The sequence below is a fragment of the Mobula birostris genome, chromosome 24, assembly GCF_030028105.1.
Source record: "Mobula birostris isolate sMobBir1 chromosome 24, sMobBir1.hap1, whole genome shotgun sequence".
In the NCBI taxonomy this organism is placed as follows: domain Eukaryota; kingdom Metazoa; phylum Chordata; class Chondrichthyes; order Myliobatiformes; family Myliobatidae; genus Mobula; species Mobula birostris.
Window position 1 is genome coordinate 57,949,861 of NC_092393.1, and position 17,723 is coordinate 57,967,583.

At 45.3% G+C, this 17,723-nt stretch overlaps 1 protein-coding gene across 1 annotated transcript in view; it reads left to right on the top strand.

Annotated features, from left to right (window-relative positions):
* The window catches only part of LOC140187111 (beta-2-glycoprotein 1-like), a 44,621-nt gene extending 34,887 nt beyond the window's left edge, over window positions 1–9,734 (top strand). Inside the window, exon 8 of the mRNA XM_072242071.1 lies at window positions 9,317–9,734. Coding sequence (XP_072098172.1) covers window positions 9,317–9,381 — 65 coding nt within the window. The 3' untranslated portion in view covers window positions 9,382–9,734. The remainder of the gene's footprint in view (window positions 1–9,316) is intronic.
* The last annotated feature ends 7,989 nt before the right edge of the window (window positions 9,735–17,723 follow it).

A 17,723-nucleotide genomic window follows, 5' to 3' on the forward strand; every position in this document is an offset into this window, starting at 1 on the left:
GAATACCTTTCAATAACTTTCCCTCTACTGATGTCAGGCTCACCAGCTTATAATTTCCTGGCTTTTATTAGAGCCTTTCCCAAGTAAACACAGATGCAAAAATCCATTTAAGACCTCCCCAATCTCTTTTAGCTCCACACATACACTAGATTACCATTCTGATCTTCCAGAATACCAATTTTGTCTCGTGCTATCCTTTTGTTCTTAATATATCAGTAGAAGCTCTTGGCATTCTCCTTCACCTTGTCTGCTGGAGCAACTTCATGTCTTCTATTAGCCCTCCTGATCTCCTTTCTAAGTGTTGTCTTGTATTATACTCTAGTACCTCATTGTTCCTGCCTGCCTATACCTGCTATGCACCTCCTTCTTTTTCTTAACCAGGGCTTCAATATCTCTCGAAAATCAAGGTTCCCTAAACCTGTTATCCTTGCCTTTTATTTTGACAGCAACATACAAACTCTGTACTGTCAAAATTTCACTTTTAAAGGCCTCCCACTTATCAAGTACACCTTTGCCAGAGAATAACCTGCCGCAATCCACACTTTCCAGATCCTTCCTCCAATTTAGAATCTCAAACCTTTTCCATTATTACTTTGAAGCTAATGGCATTATAATCATTAGATGCAAACTTCTGTCACCTGCCCTGTCTCATTGCCTAATAGGACATCTTGTATCACAATCTCTCACACTCTCTTGGATCTTCTATGTACTAATTAAGGAAACTTTCCTGAACATATTTGACAGACTCTTTCCAATCCAAGTCTCAGTCAATATGTAGGAAGTTAAAATCACCTGCTATTACAACCTTATGTTTCTTATATCAGTCTGCGATCTTTTGACAAATTTGCTCCTCTAAATCCTGTGGGCTGTTGAGTGGTCTATAATATAATCTTGTTAATTTGGTCATCCCATCACAAACAAAAGAAAATCTGCAGATGCTGGAAATCCAAATAACACACATAAAATGCCGAAGGAACTCAGCAGGTCAGGCAGCATCTATGGAAAAAAGTACTAGACGAGCTTTCCAGACTATCCGGACCGAGCACTGCCATGACATTTTTCCTGACTAGCAATGCCACCTCTCCTGCTTTAATCCCTCCTGCTTTAAAGTTCAAAGTACATTTATTATCAAAGTATGTATACATTATACAATCATGAGATTTGTCTCCTTACAGGCAGTCACAAAACAAAGAAATCTCAAAAGAACCCATTAAAAAAAAAGACTACCAAACTCACAAAGCATAGAGACAGAAAAAAAAATCATGCAAACAATAAGAGTAAGCAAATAGCCTCCGAACTGAAAATTTATGAAAGACAAGAAGCCAGGCATCACAGCAGCTGGAGCAGGCCCCAGCCTCAGTTCATTACAAAACTGAGTAAACATTGCGAGACCACACATTAAAACAATGGACCCCTGAACATTGAGCTGCCAGTCCTACCTCAAGTATCGCTAATGGCTACAATGTCATAATTCCACTTGCTGAGCCATGTCCTAAGCTCAGCTGCCTTCCCTACAACATTCCTTGCATTGAAATATACGCAACCACTCCACCATCTGTTCTCGCACTCTGGTTCCCATTCCCCTGCAACTTTAGTTTAAACCCCACCCCATGCAGCTCCAGCAAACTTTCCCACCGGGATATTTGTCTCCTTCCAGTACAAGGTACAACTCATCCCTTCTGTACAGGTTCCCTCTTAGAGAGCCAATGATCAAAAAATCTGAAGCCCTCCCTCCTACACCAACTCCTGATTGATCTTCCTATTTCTGGCCTCACCAGCACATGGCACAGGTAGCAATCCAGAGATCACTACACTGGTGTCCTGACCTTTAACTTAGCATCTAGCTTCCTGAACCCACTTTGCAAGACTTCATCACCCCTCCTACCCATGTCATTGGTACCGATGTGGACCATAACCTCTGGCTGCTCACCCTCCCATTTAAGAATGCTGTGGAGACAATTGAGACATCCCTGACCCTGGTACCCAGGAGGCAACAAACCATCTGGGAATCTCGTTATTACAGAACCTCCTTCCTGTTCTCTAACTATCACTACAGGTTGCCTCTTCTCCCTACTGCCCTTCTGAGCCACAGAGCCATACTCAGTGGCAGAGACCTGACAGTTGTGGCTTTCCTCTGTTAGGTCATTCTGCCCAATCTCCTTGTATGTCTGGTCTATGAACCCCTCAGTCTTCCAATTACTTAAAGAGTCAGGATATTCCAATTATATAAATGGTACATGGGGAAATACCAGCCCTTAAAGCATTTGCTCCACCAGGCTGTTAAGGCTCAAGTCCCTTAAGGCTGTTACCATACCAAGGTCAAGGTCAAGGTATGGTTTAATTGGAATAGACTACTCCCTCCCAGCTCCCCCACAACAGAATGCCAAAACCCGAGAAGCCTGATAATTTTCCCTACGGTCTTTTCCTTGTCAAAGGGATCAATATCAGTCGCATTCCTTCTGTGATGTAGTAATTCAGCAATGTGACCTGTTGGTCTAGTGTACAAATTCAAATGCCATCCCCCAGGAATCTATTACAGGATTTCCCACAAGTCAGCATCCACCACTTTGCCATTATATAACGGAGGGAGATAGAAATGCACTCACTCCTAATTAGTCACTAGATATGTCGAAAACACAAAAACAATTGAACTACGGGAATTGCTCCCCACAGCAGGTGTGGGAATGCACAATCACTGGCTTGGCCATACTGTTTCAGACACACAAGGGAGGAGGGCAATTCATCTCAAGGATAAAATCGAGGGGGTCCACGTTACTCTCTCTCACTCTCATTTTCATCATCCAGCCAGATATCCCCATCTCCCGCCCCACAGTAGGACCATAGCCCCTCCTCATCATGGCTCAAACCTTAATGGGATCTGGCTGCGCAGCATCCCCACAATGTAGTTTCATTAGCTGACAAACTATTGCTATATATTTTTCCTCCAACTTTGTAGCTCGAGTTCGAGCCATCAATAGTGATTCTCTCAGAATAATACGGCACTGACTGAGGTCCTCCAATTCACTCTTAAGACCTGCTATCGTTTTATACTCATGTCTTACAATGGCTGAAAACAGCCAGAAGGCATCCCCCGTTTCCTCCTGGGAAAAGGAAAACCAAATGATTAAAGTATGGAAACAATGTGATGTCCCATTTCAACCCTAGCGAAATCTACCAGCATTCCATAACCCATCAATAAGTTAGCAAGACTTCCAAAGCCCTCACTATTATCAGTCCACCCTGGGAATTTGCATCTCTCATTCTGAGGGTCCACGCTTTTAAGTAGCCTCTTAAAAAAATGCATTTCTGCTCAAAAGGTCAGACTCTGCTCAAAGCAGAAACAAATGTAATGTTGAATCAGGTTTGCGGGTTCAGGAAGTGAAACATGAAATGCACTGACTTCGAATAGATATATTGATCATTTATTTACAATCAGTAAAAATTTGACCAAAAATTCATGTTTCCTAAGTTACAGACACTACAAAGCTGAATATTCAATCAACATACTTAGTTAAAAATGTGCACAGAGCACACCTTCCAACTCATCATGTGATTCCTGCCTTAAACAAAGGAAGAAAGAACAAACCCCTTTTGTGTGCTGTTTTATATATCCAGGATTTTTGAAACTGAGCACGAGACAGCTAACCAAAGGCAAAGCAGCTGTAGTTTCTAATCTAACCAATCACACTGGAAGCGACTTTCAGCAATCAGAATATGGCATGCCCCCACAGGACAGTTGGTCAGAATTGACTGGAAAAGAACACTGGCAGGGATGATGCCAGAGCAGCAATGACTGGAATTTCTGGAAGCAATGTGGAAGGCACAGGACATATAAATCCCAAAGAGGAAAAAGTATTCTAAAGGAAAGATGACACAACGATGGCTAACAAGAGAAGTCAAAGACAATGTAAAAGTCAAGAGAGGGCATATAATAGAGCAAAAATTAGTAGGAAGGTAGAAGATTGGAAAGCTATTAAAAACTGACAGAAGGCAACAAAAACATCATTAGGAGACAAAGATGGAACACTAAAGTAAGCTAGCCGTTAATATTTAAGAGGATACCACAAGTTTCTTCATACATTGTAAAAAAGGGTGAGACTGCTGGAAAATGATGCTGGAGCGGACAAACTGAATAAGCATTTTGCATCAGTCTTCACTGTGGAAGACACTTGTAGTATGGTGGAAGTTCCAGGTGTCAGGGGTCATGAAGCATGTGAAGTTACCACTACTAGAGAGAATGTTCTTGGGAAACTGAAAGGTCTGAAGATAGACAAATCATTTGGGCCAGATGATGTACATCCAGGGTTATTAAAGAGGTGGCTGAAGAGATTGTGGAGGCATTGGTAATGACCTTTCAAGAATTCCTAGGTTCTGGAATGGTTCTGGAAGACGGGAAAAATGCAAATGTTACTCCACATTTCAAGAAGGGAAAGAGGCAGAAGAAAGGAAACTATAGGCCAGTTAGTCTGACCTCAGTGGTTGGGAAGATGTTGGATTATTAATGATGAGCTCTCAGGGTACTTGGAAGCACATGATAAAATAGGCCACAGTCAGCATGCTTTCTTCAAAGGAAAACCTTGCCTGACTAATCTGTTGGAAACTTTGAGAAATAACAAGCAGGATAGACAAAGAAGAATAGGTTGATGTTGTGTACTTGGATTTTCAGAAGGCCTTTGACAAGGTGCCACATGTGAGGTTGCTTAACAAGCTATGAACCAATGGTATTACAGGAAAGATTCTAGCATGGATAAATCAGTGGCTGATTGGCAGGAGGCAAAGAGTGGGAATAAAGGGAGCATTTTCTGGTTGGCTGCCAGCGACTAGTGGTGTTCCACAGGGGTCTGTGTCGGGACCGATTATTTTTACGTTATATGTCAATGATTTGGATGATGGAATTGATAGCTTTGTTGCAAAGTTTACAGATAATATGAAGATAGGTGGAGGGGCAGGTAGTGTTGAGGAAGTAGCGAGGCCACAGAAGGACTTAGACAGATGACGAGAATGGGTAAAGAGATAGCAGATGGAATACAGTGTCAGGAAGTGTATGGTCATACACTTTGTTCAAAGAAACAAAACTGAGAGGAAATACAAAAAAAAAACTGAAGCGCAAAGTGACTTGGGGGTCCTTGTGCAGGATTCCCTAAAGGTCAATTTGCAGATTGAGTCTGTGGTGAGGAAGGCAAATGCGGTTTTAGCATTCTTTTCAGGAGGACTGGAATGTAAAAGCAAGGATGTAATGTTGAAACCTAACTTGGAGTATTGTGAGCAGTTTTGGGCCCCTTATCTTAGAAAGAATGTACTGAAACTGGAGAGGGTTAAAAGGGGATTCACGAAAATGATTCCAGGATTGTAAGAGCGTTTGATGGCTCTGGGCTTGTATTCACTAGAATTCAGAAGAATGAGGGGTGACCTAATTGAAACCTATCAAATGGTGAAAGGCCTTGATACAGTGTATGTGGAGAGGATGTTTCCTGCAGTGGGAGAGTCTAAGACCAGAGGACACAACCTCAGAACAGAAGGGTGTCCTTTTAGAATGGAAATGAGGATGAATTACTTCAGCCAGAGAATGGTAAAGCTGTGGAAGCTATGTATATATAACCCTCAGGCTCACCCAGCTCACGTTCGTCTAGGGGAATCAGCCTTTGGCCCTGCCAAACTGGGTAATCACATTTGTGTGGATGTTGTGTAACGTACCCCCAATTACAAACCCACAATGCAAAATACCAGACAGTACACCGTATGCAATTAAATGATAGACTTTATGAATCTTTAATCTGAATATAGGGTTAGTAATGAAAATAAACAAAACAAAAAAGGGGCCCAAGTCAAAGTCAAAATTACGTTGGAGCTCACTCAGTAGTCATTCTTCCACCATCGGGCTCCTCCAAACGTTGCTGACCTTCAGACCCTCAGATCCCAGTCCACTCCATCCGGTGGTCTACCAGCTCTCTCCACACGCATCTTCCATCTTTATCTCTCCTCGACAAAAGACCACGAAAAACCCGGCTCCCAGACACATAAGAAAGAACAACATTTCTCCCATTGGATAGCCACTGAATTCCAAAGTCCTGTTATCTCTAGTCATAACCCAAACATTGCTGCTACGGAGAAACCATTATCTTAACAGAGAAACATTACATAGAAGCCATTACATTAGCCTTAGCAGTGAAACCTTACAGTTGTGTTACATATATTTAAGGCAGAGGTTGATAGATTCTCGATTGGTCTGGACATGAAGGGATACGGGGAGAAGGCAGGAAATTGGGGCTGAGAGGAAAATTGGATTAGCCATGATGAAGTGGTGGAGCAGACTTGATGGGTCAAATGGCCTAATTCTGCTTCTATTGAGGCCTTATGGTCTAACAAGTTCACAGATGTCAACATAGTAGGTGAAGTCTCAAATATTGAATATAGGAAGAAGATAGAGAACCTAGTGGCATCATTATTCACTTTAGGAAAGGTAATAAGATGTATGTGCTCCTGTTTCTATCAATGGTGCTGAGGATGAGAGAACGGAGGGTTTGAAGTTCTGAGGAGTGAACATCAACAATGGCTTGTCCAGGTCCAATTATGCAGATGCCATTGTTCACCAGTGCCTCTACTTCCTCAGGGGACGGAGGATATTTGGTATGTCACCTTTGACTTATCCTCCCCAATTTTTATGGACGCACCACAGAATGTGTGCTATCCAGATACCTCACAACTTTATCCATGGCCTCCTCTACTGTAAAGATGAAGCCACACTCAGGTTGAAGGAACAACACCTTATATTCCATCTGGGTAGCCTCCAACCTGATGGCATGAACATTGACTTCTCAAACTTCCGCTAATGCCCCACCTCCCCCTTGTACCCCATTCGTTATTTATTTATATACACACATTCTTTTTCTCTCTCTCTTTTTTCTCCCTCTGTCCCTCTCACTATACCCCTTGCCCATCCTCTGAGTTTTCCCCCCTCCCCCTTTTGTTTCTCCCCAGGCCTCCTGTCCCATGATCCTCTCATATCCAGACATCCCACCCTGCAAAAACTCATTTCAGGGAGGTAGCACCATCAATTTGCAGGAGACTTCCGGAAGAGGTGGGATGCCTGCAATGGAGTAGCTCCTTAGCAGCTGGCCAGCTAGTTTAAACAACATTAGCTATGCTAATGAATGAATGACACCTGTTTAATTCACCTCAACATGTCTTTTACAGTCTTAACCCACCATGGGCAATAGAAAAGTCACTGTTGCAAACAGTGTAGCGAGCAACACTGTCATTATTTTTGACCCCTATTAGGCAGGGGTACACTTTAGTGTAGTCTGGGGTGACACACGTTTTATATATTTTTTGGAACACTCTGCCATGGCGCGCTCTCGCTCGTGCTCTCTCTCTCTCTCTCATGGTCGCTCGCGTGCTCTCAAGCGCTCTCGCTTGCTTTCTCTCTCGCTCGCTCTCTCTCGTGCGCTCTCTCTCGTGGTTGCTCTCATGCTCTCTCTTGCGTTTCTCTTGCTCGCTCTCAAAAAAATTGATTTCCATGATTTTGTATATAATTTGTGGGCATCAGGGAGCCACTATTAATATGCGGGAGACTCCCGGATGTTCTGGGAGAGGTAGGATGTCTGCATATCCCTTTTGCCAATCAACTGTCCAGCTCTTGGCTCCATCCCTCCCCCTCCTGTCTTCTCCTATCCTTTTAGATCTCCCCTCCCCCTCCCACTTTCAAATCTCTTACTAGCTCTTCTTTCAGTTAGTCCTGACGAAGGGGCTCGGCCCAAAGCGTCGACTGTACCTCTTCCTAGAGATGCTGCCCAGCCTGCTGCGTTCACCAGCAACTTTGATGTGTGTGACCTCACAACTTTGTATGGCAAATGTTCTGCCTGAAACTGCAGAGTTGTGGATACAGCTTAGCACATCATGGAAGCAAATAACACCAGGCTTATGGCCAGCTTCTATCTTGCTGCTCTAAGACTATTCAATGGTCCCCAGTATGATAAGATGAACTCTTGACATCACAATCTATTTCCCATGGCCTTGCATCCTATTCTCTACCTGAACTGCACTTTCTCTGTAACAGTTTAGTCTGCATTTTGTTGTTTCCCTTATGCTACCTTGACATACTCATGTGATGAAATGATCTGTGTAGACGGTATGCAAAACAAAGTTTTTCACTGTAGCTTTGGTACATGTGACAATAATAAAACAATTTATCAATTCCCCTGGAGAATTTCCCCTAAGAACTTGGGACACCCCTTTGGAGAGTGGCAAACAAGACCGTAAGACAATCTTAAGGAATTCGCCTCATTTATCTTCAGGTATAACCTGGCCTCAGCTCACCCAGGATTAAATAAAATTTTGGTCATAAGAATTTTAATGTAAATGCCTGTTTCCAACGTTCTGCTCTCTGTGCTGGAGTAGGTTCTTCAAATTTTAAGTGCAATATGCTCAGTGGCCATTTTATTACACACATCCTGTACCTTATACAACCGCTGAGTGCATGTTCATGGTCTTCTGCTGTTCAAGGTTCATTCTCTTCAAGGTTCAGTATGTTGTGTGACCAGAGATGCTCTTCTGCACCACCACTGTTGTAATACTTGGTTATTTGAATTATTGTTGCCTTCCTGTCGGCTTGAACCAGTCTGGCCATTCTCCTCTGACCTTTCTCATTAACAAGGCACTTTTGACCACAGAACCACCACTCAATGGATTTTTTTTTTCACATCATTCTCAGTAAACTCTATAGAGACTGTTGCCTGTGAAAATCCCAGGGGATCAGCAGTTTCTGAGAAACTCAAGACTAGCTAGTGTGGCACCAATAATCAGTTCACGGTTAAAGTTGCTTAGGTCACATTTCTTACTCACTCTGAAGTTTGGTCTGAACAACAACTGAATCTATTCACCGTGTCCGCACGCTTTATGTATTGAGTTGCTACCGCGTGATTGGCTGATTAGATATTTGCATATAGGTGTATTTAATAAAGTGTCACTGAGTGTATGTCCATAATTATCTGGGAGTGTTTACATAGTGTTGTATCTGTGTAGCTTTAAAGCTGGAGGTTCTGTCCCTATGTCCCGAATAGGTTAGTTCCCATTTTAAAGTCATGGAACAGGGAGGTGGGCTTGTACATTACAGTTGAACAAGTTTATATGGATAATTTCAAAATAGACAACATTACATGCAGACATAGAATTTGCAATGAAACAGTTGGCAGACAGACAGATTTGGCAGAACAGCTATAAAGTAACAGGTGAATAAGTGTGTCTTCCAGTGATATGGAAGAAATAACAATGCCATCTAATTGTTATGAACTCAATTATCTTTTTTATTTCCTTGCAGAACCCTCAGCTTTCAGCTACAATGTGAATTATAGATCACTTCCATCAGAAATAAATCAATGTTAAAGCAGGAACTCTACAACCATTACCATCAGACAAGTATCATTTAAAGAGATACTGCATATGATTCTACCAGTAATTCATTGATCACTTATATCACAATTGGTTACAAAATGCTGGTAAGATTGTGGATGCAGTAGCTAATCTATTTTTGGACAGATTACAGATGATTTTCTTCTTAGATATCACTTAAGTTGTTGAAAACTGGAACTATGGAAAAATCTGAGGTATTTTATTTACAACTTATTTGTCAGCAAAATGTATATTTAAGTACATTCCCTCGGATGATACTGCAACATAAATTATACTTTGGTTGACTTGTGAAGTCATTACAACTAATAAAATCTTGGTTAATTGAACTCCAAGTTTGGTTTCTTTGACATGTAATAATCAAACTTTGTTCCTTGGATCAATGCATTTTTTGCACTAATTTATATTTTTTATCATTATGGTTGCAGCTTGTTTATAATTGGCTTGTTTAAACCGGGTAGAGGAAAGGGTTTTATCCTTCCAATATACTTATTATTCTCTAGCATCTACAAGAGAATAGTGGCAACTTATTCCATTGTGGGCATCATATCCAGGTCAGATCCTATTTCAGATTTTAGTTTCATAAGGAAATCTGTAACTGACTTTGTAAGCAGAATCAATAACTCACTACCATCGGGCCAGTCATTTTAAACATTCCTTGAGATTAATTTTGCCAGTTTTATTGTGAACAGATTTTTTTTTTCTCTTTCATTCAAGGGTTTGCTTCCACTGCATAAAACCTCAATACTTAAAAATCTTTACACCATCTAGGATAGAACAATGCACCTTAAACATTCAACCACTCTAGTGCCAGTGTACTGTATCCATAATATATGTCAAGTACAAAATGAAATGCAGTTTTGTAAAAACAAATGAAGTAGAAGCAGGAGTAAGCTGTCTGGTCCCCTTTCATAGCTAATCATTCATCACAGTGCTACTTTTGTGCATTAATCCCATATCTAAAACTCTACCAATCTCTGTTTATGGTGCTTTGACCAAACCTCTGGCCTCTAACAACAAGAAGGACAAGTATGTGCACAGGAACTCCATCATCTGGGGGTACCTCTTCAAATCATTCACACTTTGACTTGGAAATATATTCTCATTCCTTGAACATGAGTGGGCCTAATCTTGGAACTCCTTACACAAAAGCACTACGGAACCTCCTTTGCCAGAAGAACTGCAGTGTTCAAGATATTTCTCCACGAACTTTTTAAGGGTAATAAATGGTGTGCTTGCTAATGATGGTTATGAATAGGGCAATCAGAACTGTATGTAGTACTTGTGGTAAACCATGTATATATGTCGTAACTTGGACACACACCTCTGCTGACTGCCCCTGTGGCTCCTCTGACTGCCCCTGTGGCTCCTCCCACAGAGTCCTGTATAAAGGTGTTCGCCTTGCCCCTCCCCCTCAGTCCGGGGGCAGACACTCACTGTGGAGGTCATATTGTACGGCGAATAAAAGCCTTTCAGTATTTTACCAAACCTCAGTCTTTTCGAGTAATTGAAGGTGCTTCAATTTTATTCGCTGTACATTTTAAAACATGGAACAGGGCCTGAGACCAGACAAATTAGACCTCGATCCGCAAATGCCTGACGCTGGAAACGCTTTCGAACTCTGGCTGGCCTGCTTCGAAGCGTATCTAGAGGAGATTAAAGCGACCGACCCCGTAGCGAAGCTCAGAGTTCTACTCTTCAGGGTCAGTCCACGGGTTTATTCGCTGATCAGAGACCAGCCGAACTACGACGGCGCGATAAACGCACTCAAAAGAGAATACGGGCGGCCGATAAACAGCGTCTATGCTCGGCATCGCTTAGCGACACGGCAACAACGGTCCGGGGAATCGAGTGCTGAGTTTGTCCGGGCCCTACAGACACTCGTGTGGGCCTGCAATTACCAGGAGCTGACGGCGGCGCAGCATGCAGAACTCCTAGTGAGAGACGCCTTCGTCACGGGGACCAGGTCAGTGTACGTGCGCCAGCGGCTGCTGGAAAAAGCCGATCTTACCCTAAGTTCGGTGATCGAGCTGGCTGATACGTTGGAGGCCGCTCTACATAACTCCGAGGCTCTCCAGGCAGGCGATCCCCCGATGGCCTCGCGGGCGCCGCAGACCCCGCAACCCGCCGGCGAATCGACCTCGGCTGCAGCCAGTCGTGAGTCCGCGAAGTGCTACTTCTGCGGACTGGAGAAGCACCCCCAGAAACGCTGCGCGGCCCGACAAGCTACCTGTTCCAGCTGCGGAAAGAGGGGCCACTTCGCCAAGGTCTGTAAGTCAAAACCGCGAGCGGGATCGAGCAGCGCCGCGTGCGAGACGTGGGGGTCGCCATCTTCCCTGCACACTGCCACCACGTGCGAGACATGGGGGCCACCATCTTCCCTACCACCATCTTCCCTGCACGCCGCCACCACGTGCGAGACAGGGGGGTGGCCATCTTGGTTGGCGCCACCTCCCGCCGCCTATGACCAACGGGTGCTCACGGGCCACCCCACCGCGCCGGACCAAGACAGCGACCCCACCCTGGCTTCCGTGACCCTCGACCAAAGCGCTCCCCACCAGCTCGCAAGGTCAATGATGGACATCCTGGTGGAGGGGCACAGGACAAGCTGCCTGTTTGACACAGGCAGCACGGAGAGTTTTATCCACCCGGCCACGGTGCAGCATTGTGGACTCATGATACGGCCGGTAAGTCAGAGGGTCACCATGGCCTCCGGGTCGCATACAACAGACATCCGGCGGGGGTTGTGTAGCGACGCTAGTGGTGCAGGACACAGAATATCGGGACTTTAAGTTACTGGTCTTGCCTCAACTGTGTGCCCCTGTGCTGTTGGGGTTGGACTTCCAGAGCCACCTGAAAAGCGTGACAATGAAGTATGATGGGCCCCTCCCACCAATTACTGACATAAATCCCCTGTTTTGTAGAGATATGTCACGTACCCCGCTACTGACCACACACACACACCGGCCCGCGCATCCCACCCAACATCATGCCAACTGCCACACTACCGACACCACTTGCGGCCTCTCCACCCTCAGGATCCCTCCCCCACCGCTGTTCGCCAACCTGACCCCCGACTGTAAACCCGTGGCAACTAAAAGCAGGAGGTACAGCGCGGGGGACAGAGCTTTCATTAAGTCGGAGGTGCAGCGGCTGCTCAGGGAGGGGGTCATTGAGGCGAGCACAAGTCCTTGGAGGGCGCAGGTGGTTGTTGTTCAGAACGGGGAGAAGAATAGGATGGTCGTGGACTATAGCCAGACCATCAATAGGTTCACGCAGCTCGATGCGTACCCTCTACCCCGCATCGCGGATATGGTCAATCAGATAGCACAGTACAAGGTGTACTCAACCATAGACCTAAAATCCGCTTACCATCAGCTCCCCATCCGCCGGGAGGGCCGCCCATACACTGCCTTCGAGGTGGACGGCAGGCTTTATCAATTCCTGCGCGTCCCCTTTGGTGTCACGAATGATGTATCTGTCTTCCAGAGGGCAATGGACCAGATGGTGGACCAGTGCCAACTGAAGGCCACGTTCCCATATCTGGATAACATCACCATCTGCGGTCACGACCAGCAGGATCACGACAACAACCTCCAAAAATTTCTCCAAGCGGCCAAATCTTTCAACCTCACCTATAACAAGGACAAGTGTGTATTTGGGACCACCTGATTTGCTATCCTTGGGTGTGTCGTGGAGAATGGAGTCATTGGCCCTGACCCCGACCGTATGTGCCCCCTGTTGGAACTCCCTCTTCCCAATACCCTCAGAGCCCTCAAAAGGTGCCTGGGCTTCTTTTCATATTACGCCCAATGGGTCTCTAACTATGCAGACAAGGCCCGCCCCCTGGTCAAGTCCACCACATTCCCCCTCTCTGCCGAGGCCCACGCGGCCTTCAACCACATAAAAGGGGACATTGCCAAAGCAGCAATGCATGTGGTGGATGAGGCCATTCCCTTCCAAGTAGAGAGTGACGCCTCCGACTTTGCGCTGGCTGCTACCCTCAACCAGGCAGGAAGACCAGTGGCGTTCTTCTCCCGTACCCTTCAAGGCCCTGAAATTCGGCACTCTGCAGTAGAGAAAGAGGCCCAGGCCATAGTGGAAGCTATAAGGCACTGGAGGCACTATCTTGCCGGCAAAAGGTTCACCCTGCTAACTGACCAGCGCTCAGTCGCGTTCATGTTTAATAATCAGCAGCAGAGCAAAATCAAAAATGATAAAATTCTAAGGTGGAGAATCGAACTCTCCACCTACAACTATGACATCATGTACAGGCCTGGGAAGCTCAACGAGCCCTCCGATGCCCTATCCCGGGGAACATGCACCAGCGCGCAGATTGACCGGCTATACGCCCTACATGTAGACCTTTGCCACCCGGGAGTCACCCGGCTTTTCCACTTCATGAAAGCCCTGAACCTGCCTTACTCCCTTGAGGAAATCAGTATGATGACCAGGGACTGCCAAGTCTGCGCAGAGTGCAGACCACACTTCTACCAACCCGAAAAGGCACCATTCATCAAGGCCACCCGCCCCTTTGAGCGACTGAGTGTTGACTTTAAGGGCCCCCTTCCCTCCACCGACTGCAATGTGTACTTTCTTAACGTAATTGACGAGTACTCGTGGTTCCCCTTCGCCTTCCCCTTCGCCATCCACTGCCCCGACACCAATACCACGTCAGTTATAAAAGCCCTGCGCAAGCTCTTCACTCTGTTCAGATACCCATGCTATATCCACAGTGACAGAGGGTCCTTGTTTATGAGTGACGAGCTGCGCCAATATCTACTGGCTAGGCGAATTGCAACCAGTAGGACCACGAGCTATAATCCCCGGGGGAATGGACAGGTAGAGAAGGAGAATGGCACAGTGTGGAAAGCCACACTCTTAGCCCTCAGGTCAAAGGGACTGCCGGTCTCCCGCTGGCAGGAGGTCCTTCCCGAGGCACTCCACTCCATCGCTCCTTGTTATGCACGGCCACCAATGCCACCCCTCATGAGCAGCTCTTTTCTTTTCCCAGAAAATCACTGGAACCACCCTACCAACTTGGCTGACGTCCCCGGGGCCAGTGCTGCTTCGGAAACATGCAAGGAGCAATAAATACTCCCCGATAGTCGAGAGGGTTCACTTACTTCATGCGAACCCCCAGTATGCCTACGTGGTTTTACCTGATGGGCGGGAGGACACGGTCTCCATCCGCAACCTGGCGCCCGCAGGAGCTCCGGGCCCCTACCCTGAACACTCCGTGGTGACTATTGACCCCGTACCCACCAACGTATGTACCTACAAGACACCGTGCACCCCAAACCCTATACAGACACCACACGACACTCCCATACCGGGCGCGACGCACACGCACGAGGGATTACCGACGCCTAACGTGCTGGCATCTGAAGTCAGGCCGGAGCCAGCACAACCGCCATCGCCGGTGCTACGTAGATCACAGCGATGGACTCGACCGCCTGATAGACTTAACCTGTAAATATACTTCTTGTAAATATTGTCAGTCACTTCACCCCGCGGGACTCTTTTTAAAAAAAAGGAGGGGTGAATGTGGTAAACCATGTATATATGTTGTAACTTGGTTACCTGTCTGGACACACACCTCTGCTGACTGCCCCTGTGGCTCCTCCCACAGAGTCCTGTATAAGGGTGTTCGCCTTGCCCCTCCCCCTCAGTCCGGGGGCAGACACTCACTGTGGAGGTCTTATTGTACAGCGAATAAAAGCCTTTCAGTATTTTACCAAACCTCAGTCTTTTGGAGTAATTGAAGGTGCTTCAGTACTTCAAATATGTCTTGTGCAGTTGTAACAAGATGTTCCCACTCCTGTCAATATTCTGCCCTCTTCACCATCCTGTCTACCAGTATTGCCACTTTCAAGGAACAACTTGCATGCACCCCAAGGTCTTTCTGTTCTACAATGCTGTCCAGGGTCCTATCAATTGGACATACTGCTCTGTAGTTATCAGGATTTTCCTTTCAGCCTTCCTTACAAAAAAGGCATAACATTAGCCACCCTCTGGTCTTCCAGTACTGTATCTGTTGCTATCAATGAAACAAATATCGCAAGTAAGGAGGCCCACAATTTCTTTCCTGCTTCCCACAGTGTCCTCGGATGCACTTAATTAGGCCCCAGGGATTATTTTTCCTTTAACTGTTTTAAGACCTCCTTCTCTGAGGTTTTGGGAATGGAATGAAGAGCTCACCCAGTGCCCAGGTGGATGAAAACATGGCCATAAATGGTTTAGTTATTTAAGAAGAGATAACCACAGGGATCTCAGAGGTATGGCAGAGAATGAAATGTTCCATAGAAACCATAGAAAAACTACAGCACAGAAACAGGCCTTTTGGCCCTTCTTGGCTGTGCCGAACCATTTTCTGCCTAGTCCCACTGACCTGCACATGGACCATATCCCTCCATACACCTCCCATCCAGGTATCTGTCCAATTTATTCTTAAATGTTAATAAAGAACCCGCATTTACCACCTTGTCTGGCAGCTCATTCCACACTCCCACCACTCTCTGTGTGAAGAAGCCCCCCCCAATGTTCCCTTTAAACTTTTCCCCCTTCACCCTTAACCCATGTCCTCTGGTTATTTTTTTCCCCTTGCCTCAGTGGAAAAAGCCTGCTTGCATTCACTCTATCTATACCCATCATAATTTTATATACCTCTATCAAATCTCCCCTCATTCTTCTATGCTCCAGGGAATAAAGTCCTAACCTATTCAACCTTTCTCTGTAACTGAGTTTCTCAAGTCCCGGCAACATCCTTGTAAACCTTCTCTGCATTCTTTCAACCTTATTAATATCCTTCCTGTAATTTGGTGACCAAAACTGAACACAATACTCCAGATTTGGCCTCACTAATGCCTTTTACAACCTCATCATAACATTCCAGCTCTTATACTCAATACTTTGATTAATAAAGGCCAATGTACCAAAAGCTCTCTTTACGACCCTATCTACCTGTGACGCCACTTTCAGGGAATTTTGTATCTGTATTCCCAGGTCCCTCTGTTCTACTGCACTTCTCAGTGCCTTACCATTTACCCTGTATGTTCTACCTTGGTTTGTCCTTCCAAAGTGCAATACCTCACACTTGTCTGTAGTAAACTCTATCTGCCATTTTTCAGCCCATTTTTCCAGCTGGTCCAAATCCCTATCAAGCTTTGAAAACCTTCTTCACTGTCCACTACACCTCTAATCTTTGTATCATCAGCAAATTTGCTGATCCAATTTACCACATTATCATCTAGATCATTGATATAGATGACAAATAACAATGGACCCAGCACTGATCCCTGTGGCACGCCACTAGTTACAGGCCTCCACTCTGACAAGCAATCCTCTACTAGCACTCTTTGGCTTCTCCCATTGAGCAAATGTCTAATGCAATTTACCACCTCTTCATGTATACCTAGTGACTGAATTTTCCTAACTAACCTCCCATGAGGGACCTTGTCAAAGGCCTTACTGAAGTCCATGTAGACAACCTTCATCTTTCCCCTCATCCACTTTCCTGGTAACCTCCTCGAAAAACTCCAATAGATTGGTCAAACATGACCTACCACACACAAAACCATGTTGACTCTCCCTAATAAGTCCTTGTCTATCCAAATGCTTGTAGATTCTGTCTCAGTACTTCCTCCAATAACTTACCCACTACCGATGTCAAACTTACCGGCCTATAATTTCCCGGATTACTTTTCAATCCTTTTTTAAAAATGGAACAACATGAGCCATTCTCCAATCCTCCGGCACCTCACCTGTAGACACCGACATTTTAAATATATCTGCCAGGGCCCCTGCAATTTCAACACTAGTCTCCTTCAAGGTCCGAGGGAACACCCTGTCAGGTCCTGAGGATCTACCCACTTTAATTTGCCTCAAGATAGCAATCACCTTCTCCTTTTCAATCTGTACAGTTTCCATGATCTCACTACTTGTTTCCCTTAATTCCAAAGACTTCATGCTAGTTTCCTTAGTAAATACAGACGCAAAAAAACCCATTTAAGATCTCCCCCATTTCTTTTGGTTCTGCACGCAGCCGACCACTCTGATCTTCAAGAGGACCAATTTTATCCCTTACAATCCTTGTACTCTTAATATACCTGTAAAAGCTCTTTGATTTATCCTTCACTTTGACTGCCAAGGCAACCTCATGTCTTCTTTTAGCCCTCCTGATTTCCTTCTTAAGCATTTTCTTGCACTATTTATACTCCTCAAGCACCTTATTTACTCCCTGTTTCCTATACATGTCATACAACTCTCTCTTCTTCGTTATCAGAGTTGCAATATCCCTTGAGAACCAAGGTTCCTTA